Source organism: Pagrus major, chromosome 2, assembly GCF_040436345.1.
Source record: "Pagrus major chromosome 2, Pma_NU_1.0".
In the NCBI taxonomy this organism is placed as follows: domain Eukaryota; kingdom Metazoa; phylum Chordata; class Actinopteri; order Spariformes; family Sparidae; genus Pagrus; species Pagrus major.
In genome coordinates, this window is record NC_133216.1 from 14,233,730 (window position 1) to 14,255,212 (window position 21,483).

The window sequence follows — 21,483 nt, forward strand, 5'->3', positions numbered from 1 at the left end:
GTTAAAAAATAAACATTGTTTTCTTTAAATGTCCTCAATAAAGTCACCAAAGGGAGATTTCCGGGAGCATTTGAAGGCAGCACCTTTAAAGCCACCTTACCCACATGTCGCGTGCTGTCATAACGGTATTTAGACACAATTTATGACTAAAACACTTTAATTTGGGTGTTAACATTTAAACCAATGGCCAGATGTTGTGGTCACTTCTTAAAAACTGTATTTAACGAGTTAATTACGTTTTAACTTCACCGCTTTAATTTGAGTTTAGCTAGTTCGAGTCTTTAGCTAGCTAGATAGCTAGCTAGCCGGCTAGCTGTCACCACGGTTGTCAGATGCAGTATCAGAGCTTGAATGTTAGCAAAGACCTGCCCCTGTTTTGACAAGCATTTCCTCTTTCACTTAAACCACATGCTCCACGCAGCAGCACTGCACACACTGCTAGCTAAAGAGATAAGCCGCAGGCACATCCCCCTCCTGCTGTAAGTTATAAACCTCCACATCACTGCAGGCATTGAACAGCTGCTTCACACAGGATGAGGAACTCGGGAGGATCTGTCCGGTGAGTCTGATTTATAGTTTTACAATGTGTCAAATGATCTTACCTACAAAGTCACAGTAAATTAAACATCATATTTCATTGTTTTGAAAATTCAGAAACCTAGTATAGTTTCTTCTTTTGCCAGTTTTAAGGTCAGCTTTAGGAAGTCCTGTATATTGTCATTTGTCTCTGTATTGTCACCTAGGCTTAAAATCTCACTATATATACATTTAAGAAGAAGTTTTCCACCTGAACTTCACCAGGCAATGTTTTGTTAAAGATCTAACTATATCCCCAAAATGCAAAGTATACTAATGCTGCCCTCAATGTATATAAAGACATTTTTATTTAAATGTTGTCCACTGTGGCCTCATGGCTTGTCCAAGTGATTACACATATAGACACCAGATGAAAGACGATACTGTCATTTAGTCACAGATCATTTTGTGTTAGACATGTTTGCCAAGGAGTGACCATCTTCCCATAAAGTGTGTGTCACTGTTTGCTGCGTGTGCATCCGTGCATGTCCACATACACTTGTGTTTAAAAGGATCCAATTAATGTTGGCGTGGCACAAGACTCTCAGTCATTTACTCCGGCGTGAGTCATCATGTATGATTATTTATGATATTCATTACACAAGAATGTACTTCAGTATGAAGTGTGTGTGTGTGTGTTTCAATATGAGCTGTTCTTTCCATTGTTATCCTTCCTGTCTCATTTCCTATCTGAGAGCATTCCTCTCTGACAGCAGGGTGACTGCAACGCTGCCACAGTAAATGACAATGAATGACACTCAGTAGTCGACTTTAAAAATGCTGTGAATGTTTCCAGGATGCTGCGCTGTGTGTCCTGTAAAATGACGAAATGTGTCTTTAATAGGATGACAGCTGCCATCTCACAGCTGTGTAAAATTGTGAACAGCTCTCAGTCGGCTGGAAGTTGTGACTAAAGACGAATGCAATCATAAAAAGTGAAAGATTAATCGATTTGCTACTGAAAATGCTCCTTAGTTGGAGCCGAACACTTGTTGTTAAATGAAGAACTGGCTAAAAATAGTGTTTTCGTCAACACGCCTTGTGGTTTTATTTGGACAAATGAATACGTCATCATGACTTAGAGACAGCAGCTTGGATCTAAATAAAAATGCAGTATTAAAGGGGCACTATGTAGTTTTGGAGAATAAAATTTAAACTCAGTATTTGAATCTTTACAATATTAATGAGGTAATAATAGACATGTTTTCCATAGCTGAATAAACAAGCCGTTCTCAGAGGAGAATAAGGTCCCCAGAATACTGTTTTAAGCTAGAAAGGTGGCAGGGTCCGCCAAATATAAATAAAGTAAAACAGAATGACATTGTGTTGTCCTTTAAGGTCAGATTGTTTATTCAGTTTATTTAGTAATACAAACAAAGAGAGTTTGTTTATTTTGTTGGATGAGGCATTAAAATCAGTCACTGAAGATCTTTCTCTTCTGATTAATCATTTTAGTGCTCCTTTAATTAATTAATTAATTAATTAATTAATTACTTGGACAAGGACACAGTGTCCAGTCACTGGAGGGCAGTGTTACACTGACTAACTCTGGTGAAACTGAGTCTGAAACTCCCAGAATTTACCTTGAATTTATTTACTTTACTGGTATATTTTAAATCCTGTCATATTTTCCTGTGAATATACTCTCGGTGTTGGTTACTTGATTTGACTTTCCCCTGTCAGTTTCTTTGCCTCCAGGAAATCAGATCTGAATATCAGAGCTGATTATAAATCACAGATTAATGAGCCAGACAGTGATTAATGACAGCCAGTGTTGACTTTGGCTTTATGTGTGCTGTTAATGATTACATTATGGGTCTGATTAATGCACTTGAAGGTAGGTAAGAGGGTGTGTTGTTTAAAGCAGGGTGTTTTTCATGCACTGAATGTGTTTACTGAATTATTCATCATCTCTTTGTCCTCACAGATTCAGACAATGGAAGAAAAGCATGGAGCAATGTAAAATTTCCCAGGCTTAATGAGTGGATTGTGTGAGTAATGGCTTACTGTACATAGTAGGAGTCACAGTCTAAGTGGTTTTTAACTATTCAAGATCAACCAACGAGGGTGTGTCTGGGCCAGTGTTACTACTACGGCATGCAGGATGGGCCAAACGCGCTCGGATCTCTCGCACAGCGCCGCCACCCCTGGCAGAGCGAAATGGAAAGCAGGCGAGACAGCCCAGCGGCTCCGTATCCGCAGACCTAGGAGCGGAGAGAAGCGACGGACCAGTGACCAGTTAAACAGGAATCCGATGAAAAATAAAGTGCTGTCGTGTTTGGGGAGGAGAAAGCGAGACTCCAGCCAAACAGAAGCGGATTTAGGTTGCGGAAACGGAGCCGGAGATCCAGCGGCGCGCCGCGATCACAGAGTAGGAAAGTTGCCGAGGGACGAGGTTGTGTCGACGAGTGGGGAACACCAAGCATCCCCGGGTTGTTTTGAGAGACCGCCCGGCCTAGATGATAACACCGAGGCTGTGAACCGAGAGGCAGCGGCTGGCCCGTCCGATGCGTCAGGTTTGGAAAGGCGGACCGGAGAAGTCAGCGGAGCGGGCTGCGAGGAGCCGAAACCCGAGCGAGAGGACAATGCCTCGGACCCCCCGACGAGGGCCATGGAAGATCAGCCACTGGGGGGAAACAACCAGGGTCGTATTGTGGGTGAAGTTGGAGATTTAACCGGGACTAGTGTGAGTTCAACCCCGCTGCTCACCTCTGACCCGGACACTGAGCGGACTTTGTCTGACTTGCCCCCGGATAAAGCGTTGGCCGGCGGGCTGTCGGTGGCGGAGGCTAACATGACAAAAACTGACTGTAGCTCCGCTCCCAAAGCAGCCGGAGACCAGAACAACTGCTGTCCGGGTGAAAAGGACTCTAATCAGGCCCCCCATGGCCCCACAGGAGGCCAAAGCTACCCAGGAACCATCCCGAAACTCATCATAACCAGAGACCCCAGTCCGACCCGCTCTCAGGGGACACCGGCCCTGCTGAGCGACCGCACGGAGCTCAGCACCGGCTCGTGTCTGGACCCTCACCCGGATGACGAGTCCCCCTGCTCGGACAGCGGCTGCGGAGGGTCCCCCGCGCTGATGCGGTCCCCGAGGAAGCTGTCCAACTCCTCCTCCATCGGCTTGTCCTCCGCCTCGTCCTTCGAGGAGTCCGAGGACGACTTCACAGGGAGCGACATCGAGTCCAGTCTGTCTCCGGGCCGGTCTCTGTGCAGCCCGGACGATGGGACAGGGGTGAGTGTCTTTCACAAGCAAAGTAGTGATTGATATTGACTGTGCAGTTCAATAACTATGAACAACAGCATGCAGTTTTTCTTTAGGTTAATGGCCTGTCAGCTGCACTCTGTAGAGAGCTGATAAATGGGTCTCACTGCTTTGGCTTCCAAAAATTACACATGCAAATATTGCATCATTGGCTTCATATCATGGCAGACATACAGTACAGTGTGTTGTTAAGGGCCTCTACACACCTGCAAATACACAATGAAGTAGAACTGATATTAACATCTGCAAATCCTCACACACACACACACTGCATGTAGGACGCATGCAGGTCAACAACCCCATGTCCAACAACATTTGCCACAGGCACGCATCTATTTCCATATTTATTTTTTGTTCAGCGGTCGTGCACAAACATACACTGAACAATGGCATTCACATCAGTCTCCATCAGTTCATATAGGCTGTTCAAACTGTCATATTGATGTTTTAAGGTAGTTAATTCCCAGGATGTGATCATCCTTGAAGTGCTGCCGTGCAAATGTCAAATATAAGACTCCAGTCAATCAGGAGGTTTGTTGGAGTTGTGTCTCGAGGTTTTTGTGGCTTTGTTTGTTCCCGATGACAAAATTCATTTGTCAAATGTGGTTCCAAGCCTGAACGGCTTGACTCTCTAAACCCTGATAATAAAACATGGTGAAAACAAATTTAAACCAAAGAAGAGGAAACTGACTCTCATCTCCAACCCCCGCTTCTGTATCCCTTCTACTCCCGTGGCTCATGATCAAATTGCTTTTGATGAGCTCAACTGCAGTGCCATTAAAACAGCGTCTGAATGCATGTTTGTACAATTAGTCATCCCATTACAGCTGCCACTTCAGCACTGTACACTTCACATAAAAACAGACTTCGCAGATGCTATCAGAGCAATCTAGAAGTTAGTTTACAGCCCCCGGGGTTTATAGGTCTCCTCTCCTCCAGACATGAGATGCAGTTTGAAGTTTCCAAGTAGGAAGTCGTGATGACCCCCCCCCCCCTCCAGAGTCAGGAGGCTTTGATGCACTGCTGGCTATAAATGCCTGGAATGACACAAGTCTTAAAAACAGGATGTCTCCACTTCTCTTCTCGTGTGAATCCTGTATGTCCAGGTTTTCTCTTCAGGCCACGTCAGCTAGCATGAACGTTGAAAGATGATCAACTGTCAGCATGCCATTCATATTGTGCTGCACAAAACCTGGCAGAAGCTGTACTTAGGTCATTTTTTAATAATCTAGCCCCAGTTATTTTTCCACCGCAAAGGGTCCACCCTCATCTGGTATTTTATTTAGTTTTTCCAGAGAAAGAGGGAGACACGACACAGAGAAAAATGTGACAGGCTAGAGCTGCCACTTTAACACTCTAACCATATTTATGTGTTATTTATTTTTAAAGGGATAGTACACTTTGATCAGCAACAGTGTAAATGTGCTAGCGTTAATCAAATTTTCAGCTGTTATCTTGTAGCAAGACGTTAAATTAGTCATTGAAACGATGATAAAACAAGTCAAATCATGACAGGAGAAAAAAGGCAAAACATAGATACAACACAATCTTACAATAATCACAGCAAACAAACAAGCTCGACTTTATTATCTTCATATAATGTTATCTTAATTAGTGCAGATGAAGCATAAAATGAACATAAATCCTGCCTGTCGTGTCTTGTAATACGCTTAGTCGTGTCTTGCATCACTAAATAAAAGAAAATTAAATGACTTTTAAAAATGAAAATAAATTATGTCAACCAGTTGAAACTGTAAAACATTTTTGATCCACAGAAGTTCTGCCCTCATCATTAGTTTTTACCACACTCACATCTTTATGGCTGACACTAAGGATGACTATCATTATTGATTTATCTTAAATTATGTATTTCAACTATAAAAGTCAGAAAGTAGTGGAAAATGCCCATTTTCATTTCCCAAAACTCAAGGTGATATCTTTACATGTCTTGGTTGTCCGAGATTCAGTTTACAATGTTATAAAATCATAGAAAAATAGGTTTTGAAGGTTTTGAATGGAACCAGCAACCTGACTATATTAAAAAAAATAATGTTATATTTCCTTTTTTCCGGTTGTTTGGTGTCAGAGCATATGTTGATTTCCAACATTTAGGTTTCTAAAATATCGACTGAAGAAAAAAGAATAATCTAACTCTGGTTTTAACATTCATAATGTTTGTCCTAGGTCAGTCTTCGCTGTCACATTTCTCCACACGGCACACATGCTCATTGGCTACCACTTACTGTAATGATAATTTGAATGAGCTGGTCAGTGGACAGTGTAATTTCCTGGCTTCGACACTGAAAGCCAGGAAATGAGCAACCTGAGGAGTTGCACTTGAGCTGTTGTGACAAACAGGATGACGCTGGCCTGTGGTGTCTGATAAGAGCCGGGTTTCAGTGGATACGTTCTGCCCGCTCGCAGTCGAGTTAAAGCTATATAATTTATAGGGGTGAGGCCGTTGATTGATTGTTGTTATCGGCTTTAAAAAAGCTGCGGCCACACCGTCAGCTCCCAGTCAAACCAGGTACATTTTGTACGCTGTGTGACGTGAGCGGATTCTTGCTCAAACATGCATACTCAGAGACACACACACTCGCAGCGATGCCGTCTTGCATTCAGAGTTCAGTGTGTGTCATGGAAAATTGGGCTGAAGGCAGAGCCGGTTGCTAGGCGACGTCTTTGCCATATATGGTACTTTTTTTTTTCTCCTTCTTGTCTTGTTCTCTTTTTCACACACCAGACAGTATCTACTCTGTCCCTGATATTTGAATGTTAGATTAAAATTCCTACAACTGTCGGCAGCCAACAATGCGCATATTATTTTATAACTTATTATCAGATAACTCTCCTCCCTTATGACACACTCTTTCTCCCCCCCCGCATTGCACAAAAGCTTAATATATTGCCCCGAAACACCATGAGACATACAGTGGAACAGAAAACAAGAGGAAAATTAGCGTAAGCAGACAAAACAGAGCACAGACAGACACTGAAACTCTGAACACGTAACCTACACGTGATTCGTATTTATGCATGCTTATTCACATGAGCCACAATGTCAGAGTTGTTTTCCGCAGCACCCATTATACAAAGTCCCACTCATCACTCCCACTGTACTTATACGCAAAACCCATGCTGCACAGCAAAGAAAGGAAAGTAATACTGTGTAAGATGTTTGTTTGTTTGGACCCACATTTCCATTAGATTTAAATCAACACCACGTGCAGCGTCAGAGGAAGTATTCAGTTAAGTAAAAGTAGCAAAACCACGTGGAAATGCTTCATTACAAGCCAGTCTAGCATTAAAGATGTTACTTAAAGCTATGACAAGGAACTTTAATCTTTTGTTCATTCTGGCCAAAAGTGAGGATGAAACAAAGTTAACTTTATTTTAGTGCGGTACCACCAGACTAGGGAGCAGCTTCTTTCCTCAGGCTGTGAGACTAGACAATTCATCCTCAGCACTCTGCCATGAAACAAAGTTTGAATTTTATGACTTGTCAAACCCAGATAAGTCGGAATCCGACCCGGTGACAGGCATTTAGAGTAGCTATCATAATTGTGCAGAAATGGCTAATCTTATTGCTGATTGTGTCATTTGCTTATGTCATGAGGAGGCATCAATATTAACTTAAACGGTTTTAGAACGACTTAAAAGTTCAACGTAGTGTGTTAAAGGAAAACTATGTAAGCAAAATGTACTTACAAAAGTAAAAGTACTCAATGCAGAAAATAGACCCTGTGAGAACTATTATATTTTATCAATGGATAAATATTACTGATGCATCAATGTGTAGCAAAGCAGTAATTTACTTTAGTAGTTTGCTGAGATGGAGCTAAATTTAACCATTTTATGTTCTGTTGGATAGTTTAATCAGTAACAATGCAACACACTTTATTGGCTCATATATTTTGTATGTAAACTTATAATAGGGAAAATAAAAAGTCCAATAAATGTAGTGAAGTAAAACTAAAGTATTTGCCTTTTTTAGCATAGTAGGGTATAAAGAGTGACATTATCAGGGCTCCAGGGTGCGAATGTTTTGGTCGCACATGCGCCCAAAAATCTTTCAGGCGAGACAAAAAACTGGTGCGCCTGAAATTTAGCAGCCAGAAAAATGTAGACCATAAAAAATTTCTGAGGTTATCGCAATTTCTTGTTGCATGTGCTGTGATATTAGTGAAGAGAAACATTATCTGCACTTTTATTCCTATTTAAAGTCATTAAGGGTTAAGAAATGTAATTTAAATGTGTTATTGGGTGCACCTCAATAATGAGCTGGTGCACCCAAATGAAAAAATTAGGTGCACCGGTTCCTAGTTTTGTAAATGTGCTTTGCTTCATTCCTCCACTACTGTATATTGTCAGTGGCCAATGAAAAAGAGAAACAGATAAACGGAAAGATTGAGACTTCCTTTGTGCTTTTGAGAAAACTCGATTACTTCTCAGGCTAAATAAACCATTCATAAACCCAGTTGGTTTAGCTAAAAATACAATGCCATGAAGCTGAAAACAAGATTGTTTTTGGAGATACTTTCACAGAAGAGCATATCATCTGACATAAATTTGAGCTGCAACAGCAGTCATATCACTATTTAATCTTTATCTGAAGTCTCTATCTGAAGATGGGTTTTCGCCGATCTTTTAAAGGTGTGCCAGCGTCTCCTGAACATTCAGTGGCCCACCACAGCTGAGCTGCTCGAACACTTGAGTAAGGGGAAAGGGATGTGGTTTTAAATCAGCTAGTTTTTCAGAAAAGAGCTCTGACAGTACCTGAAAACACCATGTAGTGTAAGCATATGTAGTCACTCCTGTAGCTGATGATAGTTGTCTGACAGGTTCTGCACACACGCACACACACACACACACACACACACACACACACACATACACATACACATACACATACACATACACACATACACATACACACACACATGCACACACCTCTGTAAGCTACATAGTAGTGAGGAATTTGTCATGCAGACAAAAGGAGAGTACTGGGAGGGTATGGGAAGGCCTGTTGTCCCTACCCCCATGCTGCCAATCGGTCATGAATCTGGCAGGAGATTGGCTCAGCCTCAGCGTGGGGCTCAGGATAGGCCCTGTGGGGATTAGGAGGATGAGATAGAGAAAGGAGACGTACAAAGGTTAGACTGAAGAGAGAGAGAAGACGGCTCATTGTGTGAACGTCCGTACCTTTAGGGGGAGAGGAGGAATGACTTAGTGCAGGAGGTAAAAGAGAAGGGGGCTTGTTCGAGCAGGCAGACGATAGAAAGAAAGAGAGAAATGACAGCTTGAGGTTGACAGGTATGTGCTTGATGACAGCAAAGACGTTATCATGTATTGAGAAAGTGTTAAAGAGAGGAAGGGAGGAGTGACAGGATGTTGAAACAGGAGAAATTGAGAATTGGGATGACAAAAGTAGGTTGTAGAGAAGGAGGGGGGGTCACTGTGAGAAACAAGTGTGAGCTTATAACAGAGGAGGATTAGTTTACCAGGCAACACAAGCCTCATTTTACAGCGAGGGTTTACAGCCTGACTGAAACTGGAATAAGACGGAGCTAGGAGCTTACACTGGGTAATAGATGGTTACGAAGGATCTCAGGCCGACTGGGAGGCACACACCCCTGGTAGTGCTCGCCAGTGGAGACCCTGCACTGATGGTGCGGAGTATTTTGCGTTGGCTGCGTTCCCGTTTCCTCTCCGGGGCCGTGTGTGCTTGTGTCACCGCCTGCCTCCTCCTCCACTATTGCTCCGTCTGCCAGGTAAGATATGGAGAGTGGCAAGTTTATCCCGAGCGGCGATACAGGTTTGAATGCAGTCAGTCAAATCTAATTGCTAACGTCACGGTTCTCCAGAAAGATGACCCAAAGGCTGATTGCATCAAATGCATGCGACAGGTTTGGGTATTCAAATGTTATGTGATTTGATATCCTGGTCTCTTGTTACAGTGTGTGACGGTGTGTTTGGCACACAGTATGCAGTCAGTCCTGTGTGGCTGTGATGATCTCTTTATCTGGGTTAAGCAGCCAGTAAGCCAACCATGCTTCAGTCTGTAATACTGTAATACTTAATGTAATCAGTTAATTTCTCAGACTTGAATTGTGTTCCTTTTATCTCACAAATTTGCTCAGTTGCCAGTTTATTAGCTACACCTTGCTAAAACTAATACTTTTTATTGAGAGGTATTGTGATGCAAAATAACAGCAACACAAACTAAACACCTGTTTGTATTAGTTTGCATTAATTTTAAGCTAGGTGTACCAAGGTGTAATAAGTGCTATTGTGATTCTTTACCTGAGAAGAACTGCTCTACTACTGCATATCTAATTTATATGTTACTATTTAATATTAATTTGTTATTTGATATTAACCGCTACCACCACCACTCAACGCCGATAATATCGTGTATCGTCATATTTGGGCAGATATATAATTTTGGTTACTGTCCGATCCTAGCAGCCAGCTGATCAAAGAAAGAGTCTTAAAAACAAAAGTTCAAATTACTAATATTGATGTTAAAGGCTTTTTAATGTACATGTAACTGTAAGATTATCCTACCAGACACATGAAGCCTAGCAATATTTGTTAAATTCTTACAGTTAGTACTCAGTACTATGAGTTATCATTGATAAAAACTAACTTTGAAGAAAAAATAATTTTCCTGTGTTTAGCTATCAAGAATATAGTTTGAGAAGAAACCTTTAAGTAATGGCTGTCATTGAAACTAGCAAAAAAAAAAACTAGTTATAGCTGTATTTATGGCAGATATGACATACTTGAAAAACTTGGTTTCAAAAGCATTTTTCCCTTAAAGCACATTGCGTCAAAAAATAACAGGTTAGGTTGATGAATGTCTTGTTCAGTGAAGCGGTCTTAGGCAATGCAACTCTTAATTCTCAGGCTAACTCCAACAATGCTAAAACAATGTTTTACAAAGAAAATTAAGCAAGTAAACATTAGAATCTAAGACAAAGACATACAATAGTTTGGAAATTCAAATATAGGAATAGAATGATATATATAAAAATATAAAACAGTAAAATAAGATTAAATACTCAGAAGAGGGGTATTAGATAGGCAGTGCACTAATTAAAGCATATACTGTGATGGTTAAACAGCCTGTAAACAGGTAGTGAACAGGTTATAATGTGGCGTATGGAGGTACAAATGTCAGTAACAAATATATGTCAAGAGGAATGTAAACAGGAAGTAACCAGTAAGTAATAGCTGTATAAAGGTAAAGTGATATCTGAATTAGTATGGCGCAAGAAATGCTTTACAGCACAGCTTTTCTGTCTGTAATTTTGGCTCTGCTGAGTTGATTTGCGTTTCCATTCGCCAGTTTAAACATGGCGAGTTGCGCACAAAATGGACCTCCTGATTCTGCTTAAAGCATGCCTGACCACCTTCAAGCAGGTTGCGGTGACATCAGATGGCCGTCATCATCATTCAGGGATAAACGGTCGCTTCCTTTTCCTCGTGGAGATCTACTTCATCAACCCATCTCAGCAATAAGCTGTAGACGGCAAGCAAAATCCTGAAAACAGTCATAAAATCAGTGATGATAAGATAGCTGGCCACCAACTAACTTAGAAAGTGCAATAGTAAACAATAGTAAGGAGGTACGTCATCAGTTGGACGACACCTTCAAACATTGTTGTGATGAAAACGCAAATCCCTGACGCATCAAATCAAGCCAGGACATGTGTTTGGAGAAGGGCTAATAGTCACAAGCCTGAAGGTTCAAGAGTTCAACAGTCTTACGGCCCGCCTTGATCATATGTGTAATGAATAGAGTTGATGTGTGTGGTGGAAAGGTTGAAGAGAAGAGGAAGCCCGTAAAGACACAATGTTGTGGTCAGGGTGACTTCTTCCAGTATCAGAATCAGAATTCCTTTATTTGTCCTGCAAACGGGGAAATTTCTGACAAACAGGGAAATTTCTAAATGGCTGTTGTTGTTGTCCTGTGAACTGCAGAGAGACCCCGGCAGAGGTAACAAGCACCAGAAACATTCCCGGCATTCCAACCCCAAAATCTCAGAGAGAAGGGCAACAAATATCAGAGAAGATGGGAGTCAAGGAAATACTGGGAGGACAAAATGGCGCTTGATTGAGGAAAATTGTTTGGAGACAAGACCTCCCATTGATTTAAAGTGGGGGAAAATAAAATACAAAAAAAAATAAAAAAGGAAAGTTGACTGCTCACTCATCAGCGTCAGAGCTCTGCAGAATGTAGAGGAAGCATAGCAAACAAAGAAAGACGACATGATCCCTGTTATATATTCGGGAGTTATATAAAAGAAAACGCGGAGATGGTGAGTGTTGGACTGCGAGAGGTGGAATGTGACCTCTGTGTTTAAAAAGCTCGCCTGTGTGGGCTGAAGAGAGAGGATGAGACAGCAACACACCAACAGTTTGCTCAGTTTGAAATCAAACAACAGTCCAGCCTTTTTTATTTAGAAGTTGTCGTGATTCTCTGCTTTTACGCCTCCATTTCCAGCAGAACATTAGCAGCATTAGCTCCGGCTGCGACCGGTAATTTTAGTCTGATATACTTGACCCCACAGAGGAAACACATTAGGCTGTCAGCTTGAAGCAATTAGTGAGAGAGCCTGATGGCATGTTGGATAAGAGAAGTGAAAGAAGAGAGGCTGGAGGTGTGGGTGTCTGCTTCACCTTCCTCTCCCGTCGACCCCCCCCCCCAGACTTTCACCTGTCAGATGAGGAGAAATGAAGCAAATAATGGAAAAATCAAAAGACCCTGTGGTTATTGTGGTCTAATAGGTTGGTGTTTTGTCCACAAACCGGTGTTATTTCAGGAGATTATTTTTAGACTACAGTGTTGACTGTTTCTTAAAACAGATCTTTAGCTATTTACAGTAACTACAGTGTGTTGGTCCAACAGGCAGGAGACGTCCATCTTTGGCAGTTTTACATAAACACAGAACATTTATAATGTCGTATGTGATCTTACTCTATTGGATTTTTGCACACACACCCCCAAAAAGGCCAGTTTAAAGGGGCACTGTGTAGTTTTGGAGAAGAAATTCAAACTCAGACTTTTAATATTTACAAAATGAATGAGGTGATAATACAAACTCTTTTTCCATAACTGAATAAACAAGCTGATCTCAGAGGAATATAAGGTCCCCAGAAGCTACAAAGGTGGCAGGGTCCGCCAAATATAGACAAAGTAAAATAGTCTGAAATTGTGTTGTGTTTCCTGTTATCCTTTTGTCAGTTTATTGAGTTTATTCAGTCATGAAAATGAAGAGCTTGTTTATTTAGTTTGTTTAGGCATAAAAGAATCAGTCACTGAAAATCTTCCCCTAAACTACATAGTGCACCTTTGAACATACCTTAAATATCAAGTTCGATTACTTGAAAAACAACTGATGGATAAACTAAGGTAAACATGTCGAGAGTACATACGCATCCTCAGACTGTCTTAGGTTTACAACAGGTTCATAATTATCCCTCACAGCAGCTCTGCGGGGGCCAACCTCTGGCGACAGTTTTACTGTACAGACTGGGTGGAGTGCTTGTTGTCTTTTATGTGGTAAAAGATTTGGGAGGTGTGTTGCATTTTATGCTCATCTGATATTTTTCTGCAGAAAACCTTACTGTAACGTGGAAGTGATCTTATCTCTGTTGTTTTTTTTGTGTTTTTTTCTGCTGGTTATGCGGGGGTATTGCAGTTTGGGCTCACTGGAATCATTGCTGCATTCACATGCTCCTCGGATGAGTCCATTTCCAGGGTTGGGAAGTCGTTGGGAAGCTTTATGAACAATGTGCAGCGTAGACACACTCCTAAGCTGCATGTTTGACGTCGTTTATCAACCCACTATTTAGTCTACAGATTAATATGTGTTGCCTGGCTTCAGTCTTGTCTACCATTGCCGTGACCTCGTCTTCGAAACAGTTTGATTTTCTCCTCTGTTTCGTCTGTATTGCTGACTAAGCCCTTGTTTGTGCTGGCATTATGTAACGGCAAATCTCAGGGCAAGTGCCGTCAATTTAAGTAGATTTGAGAGTCAAAGATCACAGGTGTTTTATAAATCTAACGTAAGCACGTTGGGAACTTCATGTATAAACCTTGTTGATGCCCCTGTTATAAACATGGAAAGGAGGATACATACTGGAATGACTGGGAGATGTTTAGTCTTTTTATATTTGAGTATTTTCACCCTCTTAAGAGTTTAAAGACGAGGTTGTTGTTGCAGCAAAAGATAAAGATTTGAATGAAGGCATGCATAAACAAAAAACAAATCCCCATCAATGTAGAGGAGATATTGGGGGTAGGTAGCTGTTACAATTTAAGGTGGAACTAATCACTACCAAGAACCAAAAATCTGAGAAGGCACATGGTAGTCATCCACCTTACCAGGCTGAAATGAACCACTGATGTCAGAGGCAGATTGTGGAAAATGAAAAGAAAAGAGTATATCCAGAAATTTTGCTGCCCACCATAGAAAATCTAACAAATGTGATCTAGGGCTTCTGCACAAAAGGGATTTGTGAAACGAGGCCCCATGAGTCCTGCACGGGTCACAAGGACTGATTTTGGTTCGATTACTATTGAGTCATGTCCAAATGAGCAGGAGGAAATGATCTTGTGGTACAATATGTAGTTTCCACGTTGCAAATTTGGAGAAATGCAATCGGTGTTCACATGTTTTCATCAGCGGCGTTTTGCCCTGAAGAGGCAGAGGTTATGTCAGGGTTAATCCGTTGATGTGATTGAAGGCTCAGGTCACAGGTGTCTAGTACTCACTCTCATTACTCTCGTGTCTGTCTGTCTGAAGTCCTGACACTGACCAGCTGTCTGATGGAGCACAGACGCAGACGGAGGAACACAGCTGTTGAATTCTGTCGGACAATCTGAAAATCTCCACTTTTTTATCTTTTAAATCCCGAACTAGAAGGCTGTAATCACATTAGTAAAAGGTTTATGTGTGTAGGATTAAAGATGGCGATGAAAAAGAATCACCTGGAACAGTTTTATAGTCGTAATGCTTCTAAATATTTAACCTCTTTTCTGTCATAATTCTGGATTGTAAAGCAGTCAAAGAGGACATTTTTCTGGCTTTAAAACCTTTTCGAGTTGCAAAACAGCCCTCCTTAAACTCACATATATCATGTTTTTTTTCCTTCTAAGTCAAACACAGAGCCGCAGTTTCCGCTGTGTATGTGTGTGTGTATTCCTGTATGTGGACTGTTTTATTGTGACAGAGTTTCACCGGAGTAGCTGTGGAAGGAATGCATGCGATGAGAGTAGAGATAGGCTGACATGTAAACATGGCAGAGATAGGCCAGGCGGGGAGCAGCACAGTCACTCACAGACGTTATTTGGTAATAAAAAGATTAGTTTTATTATTATAGCCTCTTGTCCAGGCGCTTTTATTACTCACGTTTTTGCCTCTGACAGACCGTTTTCTCGTTTTGTTTTTTTTATCATCATCGTTTCTGTGGTAAACATGAATTTACATAAGGTAGGCATAAAAAGATTCAAGAGAAATATTTAATGATATCATTTTCCAGTCAGTAATATCTACTGTGATGTAACACACACACACACAGACACACACACACATTCCTATCCTGAACTGGCTGTCCGTTTGTTGTGATTTCCCACACACACTTGTTCTAATCAATACATGTCATGTTCCTCTCAGATTGCTTGCGTCAAAGACCCTGTTGCACACTGTCCTTGCTCTGGTGTTTCCCAACAAAGATAACCATGACACACACACACACACACACACTTGCACACACAGTTGTGGACTGTAAGGTTCTGTTTTACGACACCACACTGGTGGCTTTAGTAAATGTTTTATGAATGGGCTTTGTGTCACGTACGTTGTGCACCTGGCCTTGGCTGAAGGGGAGGATCTGTCCAATGTCTACTGGTGTGTGTGTATGTGTGTGCGCGCGCACACTACAGGGTGTGTTTTCCTTTAATAGATAATCATTCTATTGGTTTGTATTTAGCTCAGTGCTTTTGTCTGAGCAGAAAAGAAACCCTCGCGCTGATTAATCAGAGCTTCAGATTTGTCTCTTGTGTGACGGTCCACGCCTGTCTGGAACAAAAGGATGACGTTTATTTCTTTTTCCAGAATAAGTCGTGGCAGAAACTGAAGACCATGGTTCACTGGTCCCCCTTCGTCGTGTCCTTCAAGAAGCGTTACCCGTGGGTTCAACTAGCTGGCCATGCAGGTATTCAATTCAATTCAACTTTACTGTCATTGTAGTGATACTCAAGTACAACAAGAAGCTTATATTCTGCTGTACAACATACATGACAGACAATATATACTATAGAGCAACTTAACAGTGATGTTGCATTAATAGTGAGGTGGCTTTAAAGGTGCACTGTGTAGATTTGGGGAAGAACAAAATGTTATCTTTGGTCTTTAATCTTCTCTGTGTGTGTCCGTCTCTAAGGTAACTTCCAGGCTGGGGAGTACGGCCGCTTGTTGAAGCGATACTGCGAGTGTGAGCAGCAGTGCCTACAGAAGCTGATGAAAGACACCCTGCGCCCTCACGTGCCTGGTTATTATGGTGTGGTCCAGAGAGACGAGCAGGACTATAATCTGATGGATGACCTGCTGGCAGACTTCGACTCGCCCTCCATCATGGACTGTAAGATGGGAAGCAGGTACGACTCGGCACTGGATGAAGAAAAAAAACAAACACTCCAGAACATTTTTATCCTGTGCTTCTGGGAGACGCTGTGAGCCTTGAAAATGACCTTTTACACACTTAGACGCAGTTTACTCCCACCAGTTTTCCGCTTCTTTATAACATTTATATAATAATGATAATGGCTGTGTTTGTAGAAAACTACGTACTCCACAGGAATAAACTTTTCATGCTTTTATTTCAAATAGATTAGACGACTGTAATGTCCTCTTTGCCGGTCGACTGCCAGGCTTGAACTAGAACAGGAAAGAAAGAACATAACACCCCAGTTTTAGCTCATCTGCACTGGCTCCAAATATCTTTTTAGGATGATTTTGAAGTTCTGTTATTTGTTGACAAGGCGCTTACTGGCTTGGGACTGGCCTACATTACCAACTCTTTGTTGTTTTATAATCATTCATGGCCTCTTAGATCCTCTGCTACCATTTTCTTAAATTAAAACTATCACACAAATAAGAAATCCAGCATGTCTGCCTTTTTAGCAGTGCACCAAAAATATGGAATTCCTTAACAAAAGTATAAGAGATTCATTTAAAATGACAATTGAAAACTCATCTATTCTACATTGACTTTGTTTATTCTCATATTTTACATGTTTCAATGTTCTTATGCCTGAAATTTGCTGCCTCTTTTGTTAGTTATTTATTTAAATGCTTGTTTTAATCATGCAGCATTTGCAGTTGTAATTTGACAGGTTTTATTTAATTTCTTGCTTCTTCACTTTATTGTAAAGCACTTTGAGCTACACCCCCGTATGAAGGGAGCATATATATGTATATACTTATATATACATTTACTATTGTTATTATTATTATTATTAAAATAAAAGCACAGTAATACAGTCAAATTACAATATGGTATGAATAAAAAATAATAAATAAAAATAAAGACAAAATAGCGAAGTAATGGAAAGGAACACATTAAAAATAACCTTTCTTCTTTATTTTTCAGGACGTACTTGGAGGAGGAGCTGATTAAAGCCAGAGAGCGTCCACGTTTGCGGAAGGACATGTATGACAAGATGGTGGCAGTGGACCCCGGCGCCCCCACTGAGCAGGAGAGGGCCCAGCAGGGAGTCCTCAAACCCAGATACATGCAGTGGAGGGAGACGCTCAGCTCCACAGCCACCCTGGGCTTCCGCATCGAAGGCATTAAGGTCAGCAGTTCTCTTGGCTGTAGCGCTCAGAGTTAGTGAGGAAACATGTGGTTTCCACTAGAAGTAACTGAATCAGAGGGAGTAAATATTTATCGCTGGATAGACCAAACACACTGGAGTAGAACAAAAACAGTCTGTTGAAGTTTTTTTGGCTGGATGTGCAGCCATAAAGAGGACTGTTTGTTCTTTCAGAATTAAATCCTGGGCTGGTTATCCGGTTGTACCAATATCTGTAGATTTGCATGTTACTCAGGCTGGAATAAAAATATCTGATCTTCCACCCCGCGAGCATTTAAAGCAGCCAGCCAAGGCTACATTTTCCAGTCGAACAGGTATGAGCAGTCACGCTGAGGCAGTGAAATTTAAATGTGTTCATAAGTTAGTATTGATTGTTTCCAGTTGCATCATCAATCAGGAAGCTTTAAACTACCAACTGAACGGCATTATTGTCCTCTTTAGGGCTGCAACTAATGATTATTTTATCTTTTATTTTCCCGATTAATGATTAATCAAATAGTCTATAAAATCATTCAATTCATCTTCAAATTGCTTCTTGTCCAACCAACAGGCCAAAACCCAAATACTCTTCATTTACCCCCATAAACAACAAAGACGAGCAGCAAATTCTTACATAAAAAGCAGGAACCGGTAAAAATTTGACAGTTTTGCTTGAAGAAGTGACCGAAACTATGACGTTTATTTTTTTGATCCACTAATTGATTAATGGAGTAATTGTTGCAGGTCTAATCCTCATGCAGATCAAAAACATAATAATACAAGGAGAGAATTAAAAAAAATATCTTTTTCTACAGAAAGCTGATGGAACTTGTAACACCAACTTTAAGAAGACGAAGCACAGGGAGCAGGTGATGCAGGCCCTGGAGGACTTTGTAGGCGGCAACACTCAGATTCTGGTATGTTACAAGTTCACTGCTTGTATTTTGTAAATGCAAAACAAGAAACGTTTGACATCTTGAGAAAATTGCTTCTTTCAGTCAGTCTGCTTAGCTTAGCTTAAAGTCCGGAAAGGTAGGAAAACGGCTAGCCTGGCATTGTGTGTAAATAGTTGTTTTTTACGTGCCATTTCTTTGCATTTATTGGAACAACAAGATATAATGTGTTATTTATTGAGCTCTAGAGATAGAGATGTCAGATTTAGTTACTTTTGGATAGAGCCTGGCAAGCAGTTTCCCTTTGTTTCCCGTCTTTATGCTAAGCTAAGTTAGCCACCTGCTGGGAGTAGCTTCATATTTACCATATGTAGTGGTTTTTCAAATGTATTGAGGGAGAATGGGGCTTTAGACTAACAGTTAAGGAGGAAAGAAGTACAAAAAATATATTTTATGGTCCATTTTGCAACTTCCTGTTTGCAAAAACATTTATTTTTCTCTCTTTTTTTTTAGAAATTATACCTGCAGCGGCTGGAGGAACTGCGCTCAGTTCTCGAGCAGTCACACTTTTTCAGGACACACGAGGTGAGACACACTGAGTTTATACAATTTCTAAACAAACCTGTCGGCCAAGTCCAAGATCTGTAATATCATCCTGTCATTAGCTCTCGTGTTGAATCGCTCACACACCTAAACTCACCCGTTTACCCGGTTTCTTCATGGCAGGTCGTGGGCAGCTCCCTGCTGTTCGTGCATGACGCCTCGGGGAAGGCCCGAGTGTGGATGATTGACTTCGGGAAGACGGTTCCTCTGCCGGACCCTCGGACCCTGGATCACAGGACTCCCTGGGTGGAGGGCAACAGGGAGGACGGCTACCTGTGGGGACTGGACAACCTCATAGACATCTTCAGCAGTATGCTCCCACAGACGCCTTGAGAGGGAGACTTAGAAGACTGCAGTGAAACTTTGCTCCAGATGGTGGATTGTGAGAAAACAGAGCCACCAGTTTGACCTTTTTCATGAACCACGCCATGATCTAAGTGTCTTTATCCACCTGTGTAAGAAGAAGATGAAGACAGTCACAGGATTTCTATTGCAAAGTGGAATATGCCAAAGGCTGATGTCATGCATTGGTCCATTTGTGGATGAGCTGATGCAAAGGGTAGAAATAGAAAGAGGGAGAAGTGATAGACTGGTTTATTTTGAAAGAATATTGTCCTCTGACAGTCACTTTTTCATTAAAGACATTAAACATGGCTCATCTCCCTCCTCACCATCTCCCTCTGTTGGTCAGATTTGCACACAGCACTCTCACCAACATGAACTTGATGCAGAGGTATGAAACCCTTCCACACGGCCTTCGAGGAGCATTTGGTAACGGGAGTTTTGTTTTCATCATGGACCATTTTTGATGTTTAACTATACAACAACACTAAAAACACTGGTCAGACCACGTGTTAACTAACTCAGCGTGTAAATACAAGTTTATTTAATTTTGTTTCTTTTATGGCCTTGGTATAACCTCCTGACCTTGTTTGTACGATTTGTGTGCCTCGCTTTTTTAAAGAAAGAGCTGTTTGATCATTCCAGTGCTGTGGACTCCTGATATTTTTTTTTCTTCCAAAGAGTTCACCCAAGTGTAAGCTGATTTAATCCCAAAGTGAGGAGAAGAAAGTGTTTTCTAAGATTTGAATTTTTTGTATGATAATGCAGTGACGTTTCTTTTGTTTTCATTTAACTGTACAGTAAGCAGCTTGGCAGCCGTGTTTGTCTCGAATTTGTTGCACTATGGATCCTCACGAAGCCATTGAACAAAAATTAAGCCTTTGTGTGTCTTAAGATGGGAAGCAGCAGCAGTAAAATACTGGGTTTACAGATGATTAACATGGATTTAATTTGCTGTCATCACTTCATTCACTTTGATCAGTGTTGCTTTGGGAGTTTTGCAGTGAAGCGATGGTGCAAAGGGTGAAATGAAACTGGATTTACCTGATTAAACTGATGAGTCTGTTGAGGCTTCTGTGAGGTTTCATCTTACACGTGATCTTGAAACTGGAAATTTATGATTCAAATACAAGAATATCACTTTTAAACATTGCTGTAAGCCTCATTTAGCTACACTAAAGAGGAGGTTTGTGGGATTGATTTTTGTATGGAAGAGAGTTTACAAAGAAACCGCATTGTTATCTTTAGATGTTTGTGACCGTATCTATCATCCCTTGACTGGAATGCAGCAGGTCGGTGAACACAAGTCTTCCAGACGTCCTTCGACGCTGTCAGGCAGCACTGTTTGGGTGTGTGTGCGTGGGTGGCTCACTCAGCACACACAGTTTTGCTGCAGATATCTGACTTCATGAAATTGGAATTCAAATTTAGACATTCAGTTTTTCCTCTTCTGAAAAGCAAACCTACTGGGAGAGGTGAATAATAGTGTTTACAAAGTATTATCTTTCTTTGCCCACAAATCCTCTATATTTATAACATGGCAAACTATCAGGTTTTCAAACTGGGTGCTGCTTTCTAAGGAAGAAGACTGGATTCAAACCCACATTTTGTATTTTTAAAAGGCAGTGTATTTTAAAGTCAAAAACACATATGGAAACATGATATTAATTCCCTGCTTTGTCCAGGTCGTGGATTGCAATAAACTGGAAATAAGAGTTTTCAGAGTTTGTGTTTTTTGTTCTCAGAGTTTCTCCGCTCAACTCAACCCTACACTGATATGTTTACACATTTCTTTTAGTGAATATCCCCAAAAGTTGGTGTCTTTTTTTCCTTTCATCTCACTGCTATGGGCTGGGAGGAACAGGATATTGTGTTTTTTATGTATGTTATGTATATATACACAATTACCGCATTAATTATATCTTGAATCATGAAAT

General features: G+C 41.1%; 1 protein-coding gene across 1 annotated transcript; it reads left to right on the forward strand.

Moving 5' to 3' along the window:
• Window positions 1–475: 475 nt before the first annotated feature.
• Window positions 476–21,261, forward strand: itpkcb (inositol-trisphosphate 3-kinase Cb). Its single transcript, XM_073487624.1, has 8 exons — window positions 476–559; window positions 2,504–3,814; window positions 15,970–16,069; window positions 16,298–16,511; window positions 17,507–17,711; window positions 18,524–18,625; window positions 19,115–19,186; window positions 19,328–21,261. Exons 2-8 carry the CDS (start codon window positions 2,681–2,683, stop codon window positions 19,535–19,537), a joined length of 2,037 nt encoding a protein of 678 aa, XP_073343725.1. The 5' UTR covers window positions 476–559; window positions 2,504–2,680; the 3' UTR covers window positions 19,538–21,261.
• The last annotated feature ends 222 nt before the right edge of the window (window positions 21,262–21,483 follow it).

Coding starts and splice junctions, on each gene's coding strand:
- itpkcb (XM_073487624.1), top strand. CDS start 2,681: ATGGGCCAAACGCGCTCGGATCTCTCGCACAGCGCCGCCACCCCTGGC. Junction 16,070..16,297: donor TCAACTAGCTGGCCATGCAG/GTATTCAATTCA, acceptor TCCGTCTCTAAG/GTAACTTCCAGGCTGGGGAG. Junction 18,626..19,114: donor GCGGCAACACTCAGATTCTG/GTATGTTACAAG, acceptor CTTTTTTTTTAG/AAATTATACCTGCAGCGGCT.